At 41.1% G+C, this 7241-nt stretch overlaps 1 protein-coding gene across 1 annotated transcript; it reads left to right on the top strand.

The window, feature by feature from the left end:
- Window positions 1-239: 239 nt before the first annotated feature.
- Window positions 240-5596, top strand: dpt (dermatopontin). The gene is made up of 4 exons (XM_034882392.1): window positions 240-795; window positions 3490-3615; window positions 4434-4541; window positions 4760-5596. Exons 1-4 carry the CDS (start codon window positions 524-526, stop codon window positions 4824-4826), a joined length of 573 nt encoding a protein of 190 aa, XP_034738283.1. The 5' UTR covers window positions 240-523; the 3' UTR covers window positions 4827-5596.
- Window positions 5597-7241: the final 1645 nt, after the last annotated feature.

Raw genomic sequence — 7241 nt, 5'->3', positions numbered from 1 at the left:
ATGGCTTTTGTTTGTTAATTAATTGGGTAATGGGAATGGAATAACCAAATACATCCCCACCACATATCACTTTATTCAATTTTGTCAAAATTTCAACAAATTATGCATATTTTTGTATGTTTTTATAATGTCGGTTTGGTAAAAAAACATGTGAAGCTCATGATAAAATTAAGTAGTTTTTTGTCCAAAAATAGCATTTACATTGAAAAAGCCATGAAAAAAACCTGATCCCGTTTCAAAGAGAACAGCCGGAGTAATAGATGGTAAACACATGCTTACAATATCTGAACTGCATGTCATCTGAAAGTGCTGTCTTTTAAGGTTAACCCGTATCTACGGTGAGACTATGTGAATGCTCTCTCTCAGAGTCTACCTTAAAATATCAAGTGAGGTCCACTTTTGGATTTGTCCCATGAGCACCACATTACACATGGTTACAAAACATCTGGATAACTAAAGACCTGGAGGAGTTTAAAGTGAGGCAGCTGCGAGGAAGCACAGCAGACGGACTGATTTCTTCAACATGAATCCTGCTCTGGTGTTGGCGTTGTCTTTGCTGACTACAGTGGCAGCTCAGTCCCACGACCATCATGACATGGGTTGGGTCAACGGCTACCATCAGAGCTTCAACTTCCAGTGTCCCCATGGAGAGGTCCTCGTGGCCGTTAGGAGCTACTTCAGCGAGACAGATGGCTCGGACCGCCTGTGGACGTTTGAGTGCCAGCCCACGCCTGAGGGTCTGGGGGAGCCCAGTGACTGCTGGTGGGACGACATCAGCCGTGCTGGGATGGAGTGGTGGGTCCTCTGTCAGTATTTGATTGAGTGTATTGAAAGTTTAAATACCAAGTTAGCTGGACTGTTGTTGTTTTTGTTGGATTTCAGCAGTTTTCTTGGTAGGATGATTATTAACCTGTAGCACAGAGATGTACAGAATTCCCTCAGATGAACTGTATGTGAATGAGCAGAGGGGAGAGCCAGAGAGAAGTTGGAGCAGCCCAGTATACCGAGAGACAGTCAGGAGCCACTTGTCACATGTTGTAATATACTGCACTGCACAAATGTCAACCCAAAACCTCAAGAGCTTGGAGCAGGACCTAAAAAGATGCCTGGGACTTCTGTCAGCTGACTTATATTTATCAAAGTTGGCAGAAGGACTTTAAACTGAATAAGTGGAGGTAGCGCATACTTTATCCTGTTCAGCCCTTTCTCCCATAGCTCATCAGAGAATACCACACCAGTGTCCTTATTTAGGTTTTTCTCCTGTTTATCTTATTGCAAACAACATTACACTCATGCCTTAGCTAACAGGGACTTAACCAGCAGTGGTATAAATAAATGCTGCAGAACAATATGCGACTACATTAATAATACAAAATGCACTGTAAGGAGATCAAGATTCAAGAGTCAGATTAGACAACAAGTTTTGTGGTACACTCTGGGAGCAGTTTTCTACAGCTTCTTTTTCACTCTGCACAACAGCTGTGGACATTTGTTCATCTTGGCCCAGATAAACATTTTAGAAGAACATTTATCACAGACACGTGAAAGCCACGTCATAGGCACATCTTAGGCCCATTTGTCTGTCATTGTTCCAATCAACAGGACGGAGCCTACAGATCAAGTTATGTTATGTGCCTCTACTGCGTATGTCTAGGCATACTTTGACTAACAACACAGGTTGGTAAAGGTCACTGTTAGCAGACAACAAATACAAGGTCTGTGTGGAGTTGATGCTGAAACTGTTGTATGAACAAAACCACCTGTGTTGTTGAAATGGAAGTTCTCATCTAGAGCAGTGATTCTCAACCTAGGTCTGGACCCCAAGGGGGTTGCAAGATCATTTTTGGGGGTCCCCAGATGGTTGTGGAGAAAAAAATCAAATAAGATGACAACTAGACTGAGGAATGTATTTTACATCAGTGTATGAGTGAAGTACTTTTGCCGTGTTGTATTCAGAGTCTGAAGGCAGGTCAGGGAGAGAGAAAAAGTCACAAACGCATCAATAATCCATAGAGCCTGGAGCACATTGGACGAGGCTAGATGCTAGCGGCTAAAACTAACTGTCATTAAAGCAAAGCATTATTTGTTTACATGTAGCAGAGCATTCACAAAAATGACTGAAAATCAGCAGGTGTAGGTGTGTAGAAACAGCTGTTTACACCGGTTTGCAGCTCTCTTTCTCTTGCTGTCGAAGTGGGTGGAGGGGTCGCAAACACCAACCACCTAACATTGCAAATACCCGGTTAGAGTGAGAATAGGTAATATGGAAGTTGGTCAACACGTTGACCACACCAAATATGTGTTTAATAATGAAACTGAATGACACTTGACAAAATAATGCAACATAACTCCAATAACAAAATGTTAGCTAGGTTAGCATGACTGGATATTTCCCACTGATTCTAAACTGCTTGAATAACCTACCACTAATACATTTCTCCTTGCATGCAAACATAACACTAAGTAATACACATTAACAAAAGATAGTCACATTTGATATAATTCTCCAAATGAAAGAATGCCTAAAAACGTTCAACATGTGTATCTTTTTGTTACATTCATAAAAGTTGAATACCATCCACTGTTCTGTCATTCAGAGGAACAAAGCAGGTCCTCCTGGTCCTCCCTGGCCAGCAGTATGTGTCTCCCACTGACAGCTCCTGGGATCATGACTTCCTGCTGTGAATCTTAACGCGGTTCCTCCAACAGGCCAATGTCCAAAGGTGCTTCAGAGACATCAAATTGTATTTTTTGGACCACATATTACAGCATTTTCCTGGGTTTTGCAACACGTTATTCACTAAAACTATATGGACTATTCAACACTTTTATGCAACAATCTTACATCAACATGTTCCACAAACTTTGAACTAACTGCAAAGAAAGGTTGATCTAATTAAAGGACTTGGATCAAACTTTAAGAACCCAGTTTGGAGGGATAGTTGTATCCTGGCAGTACAAAGTAAACAGCAGCTTGGATCGCACTAGTACACAAATCGCTGATTACATCTGCTTCAGGTTACTTGCTCTAGGCTGAAGAGCATTTTGGGGTTTTCTTCAGATTGATTTGGAGTTAAGCTTGACTGCACCCGCCCCCTTGTTTTGAAGACATGTGACTGTGAACTCTATCCCTGCCTCCTGCCTCTCTTTAACATAGCTGTGTGTTTGAACCCTGCAGGACAACTACCCCCACTGGCTCAATGGCTGGTGGCTGCGCCTCTGTTACCATGACAAATATATTTTTTTAATTCTTGGATGTGTTGTGGTGACAGCAAAGTCTATGGGCCAGAAAAATTGCATTGTCAACAAACCAGTATTTATACTTCATAACATTATAGAAGCATTTTTTCTGAAATGATTTTCAGGTTTTACCTCTCAAACAATCCAATTCCCTTTGTTTGAAAGCAGGGGAAAGAAGGACTGGGGGATAACAGTGTTCTTTTTTTATTTTTGTATGTGTAACTGAATGTGTGTCATTTGTCTTTGCAGGACTTCAACATGCACCCGCAACGGCCTGGTAGCAGGCGTGCAAAGCAAGTACTTTGAATCTGTTCTTGACCGGGAATGGCAGTTCTACTGCTGCTATTACAAACGCCGCTGTCCCTACTCCTGCATGTACGTACTCACAGGAATATGCTAAAACAGTAGATCGCCATTTTGGGAAATATTCTTGTTCCTTTTTTTCTCAAAGAGTTACATTAGATAGGAAGATTGATCCCACTCTCATCCGTTTCTGTTTGTCAAACATGAAGCGGAAGCCAGCGGATGTTTAGCTTCAATGTTGCCAAATTGACGACTTTCTCGTTAGATTTAGACGTTATCAACTTTCACAACCAACACGATTTTTGCACATGATACATGATGATGTCAGCAATATGCAAATTAGCCTATGACATTACATGGCGACTTTTAGCAATTTTTGGAGCTTGTGCTAGTCACTTTTATTGGAAAAGAGTTGGCAACACTGGTTAGCTTAGCTTGTAAAAGACTCGAAGGGGGGTTAGCAGCTGCCCTGGTTCTGTGCAAAGTTTTAAAAATCTGCATACCAGCAGCTCACTACCGAACACACACAACTGAACTAAAGAGATGCACGTTTTGCTCTTACACAAACAGAAGTTTACATTGAGTTAAATTAACTTTCTAGTTTGACAGAGGTTATGTGCCAGACTATTTCTCAGCCTTGAGTTCGCCAGTTGGGACTCCATGTTGATAAGAGTTTATCGTCCCCCCGTTTGGACCAAGCCAGGCTAGCTGTTTGCACATGGAAATGTGTGCTAAGCTAACTGTCTCCTGGCTGTAGCTTACTGTACAGACTTGACAGTGAAATCAATCTTCTCATCTAAATCTCAGCAAGAAAGCAAATAATCTATTTTCCCAAAATGTCAAATTATCCTTTTAAAGGTTATTGATTTGAACTTAACTCGCCACCACAGGAAGACCAACGACATTCCTGAACACTTCAGAGAAGAGGCGGAAATGGTGATCCCGTCTTATGGCTACTTCATCCGTGGTGCCCAGACCACCTTTAGTGGAGTGCTGAGGTTTGCTCACAACATCTGTTTCCTAATAACTTTTGCTCCCATGCAGCAAGGATCTAGAATCTACAAATATACAAGGTTGTTTTAATCCTCTCCTGGCTGAGTTGTAGGAAAGGATCTCCGTAGTCCACCCTCTGGGACCAGCATTTAATGGCAGACCAAACATTTCTGCGTGATTGTTTGTGATCCTTGAACTGATTTTGTCTTGTACTCTGTTTCAGAGATCGGCAGTGGAAGTACATCCTGTGCAGAATGACAGACTTTGACTGTGAATTTGAAAATGTATAGACTTGTAATCAGCATTTTGATGTTGTGTTTTTTTAACGAAACATACATAGTTACTCTTACATTTAAACAAAAACATGGAACTAACATTATACATAAGTGATATGATTCATGTTTTCATTCATGTATGTACTTTTGTTGAATGAATGAACTATAGCCATGTGATGTATGCCTGTATAATCACTGTTTTTTTAGTTTGGCATGCAAAAATGACGTTAAATGTCAGAATAAACATAAGTCTAAAGAGGATTTGGGCTCGAGCAGATACTTAAGAAAACTTTGGAGGTGTTTTAATTCGGAACTGGAAGTCATTTGGCAGCATGTGAAAGTGTTTTTCCATCAACAAAGTCAATAATCTGATGCTGTGGTTGTGGTGGGAGAAAACACAGGCTCTGCTCCAACATCTTTTAGATGAGGTCACTAACAGCGATGGCCAAACCAGAGTGGTTTATTTGAACCATTTTCCCGGTTATAAAAGCATTCTGTGAGCTACAGGGCGTGAACGATTAGGATATTGTCTTGGAAGTCACACTTTATAATTGTGTATGTGTTGCAAGTAATTAGACGCTTCTTTCAGAATCACTGGCAACAGAAGCTTTTAATGCAATGAAGAGTGTCCCACTCGTTTTTAATAACTAAAATGTCTTGTTCAGTTTGGCAATCACAGCCATGAAGTTTATTGTACTGAACTCATGTAATACTGTTTGGAAATAGGCTTAAAATCATTTCTTTCTTTTGTTTATTACTTTGTAAAGTCATTTATTTGGTGTGTATCTGGTGTGTTCATCAATTCGACATGATGGAAAAAATATCAAATCACAGAGGGATTGATGTTTGTTATGAAATTCAAGAATACGAATTTGAATCTAATGAGTATTGAGATAACTGAAAAACAATAGGCTACTGGAGGGAAAAGGTTGTGGGAGAAAGGATAATTTAGCTGGTAATCCCTAGGCCACACCCTTCCAGCAGCATGTGAAGGCAATATAAAGCCGTGCTGAGTTGGCCTTCAGCCAAGTTAAGCCCAAATGAGCTGCCGGTATCATAGTAGTCATGACTGACTACATCCTCTGTGTTCTCTGGGCTCACTCCCTCACATATCAACAGCAAATCAGGTTTTTTATTCACATGATAGTTCGTGGAATGGTGGGTGGAGTGGAGGAAAAATGATTTTGTGAATTGAAGACTTTCAAAAAATAGTTTGACATTTTGTGAAGCTGAAGTTCTGCTGCAGAGATTTAGGAGATGATCGATACTACTCTGAGATCTGTCTGTTATAAAACTACAGCCAGCAGTCGCTTCGTTCATCCTAGAATAAAGACTCAAGCTGAAACAATGAAAGCACTTCTAAAGTTACTAACAAACAGCTTGTATCTTTTTTGGAAACATTTTTATAACAAAAAAGATACAAACAACCCAAACAAACAACATCAGAATATAAGGATATGAATACATACTGTATAGGCCTATAGGAAATCATTACATCACCAAACATTCAGCTTCAAAGGTCAAAACACACTCTCACACCCCATGTCCCTTATTTGGGCCTATTATGAGTGTCCCTAGTCCATCTAAGCCATTATGTCTGCAAAACCCCTGTAAAGCTGAGGCTGCACGTTCCATCATTACCAGTTCTATAAAGTCCTTTAGCCAATGATGCAAACAAAAACAATTTGATTTCCTTTTCTTTCCAATTCACTTGAATAAACCTTTTCACAGACAGGAATGCCATTGTTGTTGTTGTATCATGCGTTGTGTTGCTGCGGACTTCGGTCCGTCCACTTTGGCTCCCAACAGACACACACTTCTGGGCATTAATATTAAACGTTACACATTTTGGACTCCTTTCCAAATTTCTCTCATTTCGGGGCAGTGTCATGACAGTTCCTCTCTCTCTCTCTCTCTCTCTCTCTCTTAGGATTCATTTTATTCAGCTTCAGTGGTGTTGTGTATGTTTGGTATGAAGCCAGTAGCTGGACCTTGAGTTGGGATTGTACAGTTGGGAGCATACAGTAGATTTTCTCCAAGTTTCCGACTTCATCGAACAGCTTGAGGGCCGAATGCTGTTCCTTTGAACTCGCCAAGTAGGAAATGGTTTTTTTCCCCAGTACGTCACAAAATAAAGGTAATAGAGCAAATATGGAAATCAAGTGCCTAGCAGCCAATGGATCCTCTCTCTCATTGCCCTTGTTTGGTACTGGACAAGCAGCGTTTCAGCTGAAGTCTTCAAGGTGCAGTTCAAATCTATTCCGACGTAATGGAGTGAGCTGGCCGAAGGTCAGTCGGCTCGCTGCACCGTCTTGAAAAGAGCTGGGGACCGGGCCAGTAGCTTTCAGCACTGTTTGTTTATGGCAACTGCTGTCCTGGGGCACAGGGCCAGACAGCGCAGCGAGACACAGCTGTCCCCTGAGCCAGTGG

The sequence above is a fragment of the Etheostoma cragini genome, chromosome 9, assembly GCF_013103735.1.
Source record: "Etheostoma cragini isolate CJK2018 chromosome 9, CSU_Ecrag_1.0, whole genome shotgun sequence".
Lineage (NCBI taxonomy): Eukaryota > Metazoa > Chordata > Actinopteri > Perciformes > Percidae > Etheostoma > Etheostoma cragini.
This window is presented reverse-complemented; position numbering and strand designations above follow the sequence as displayed.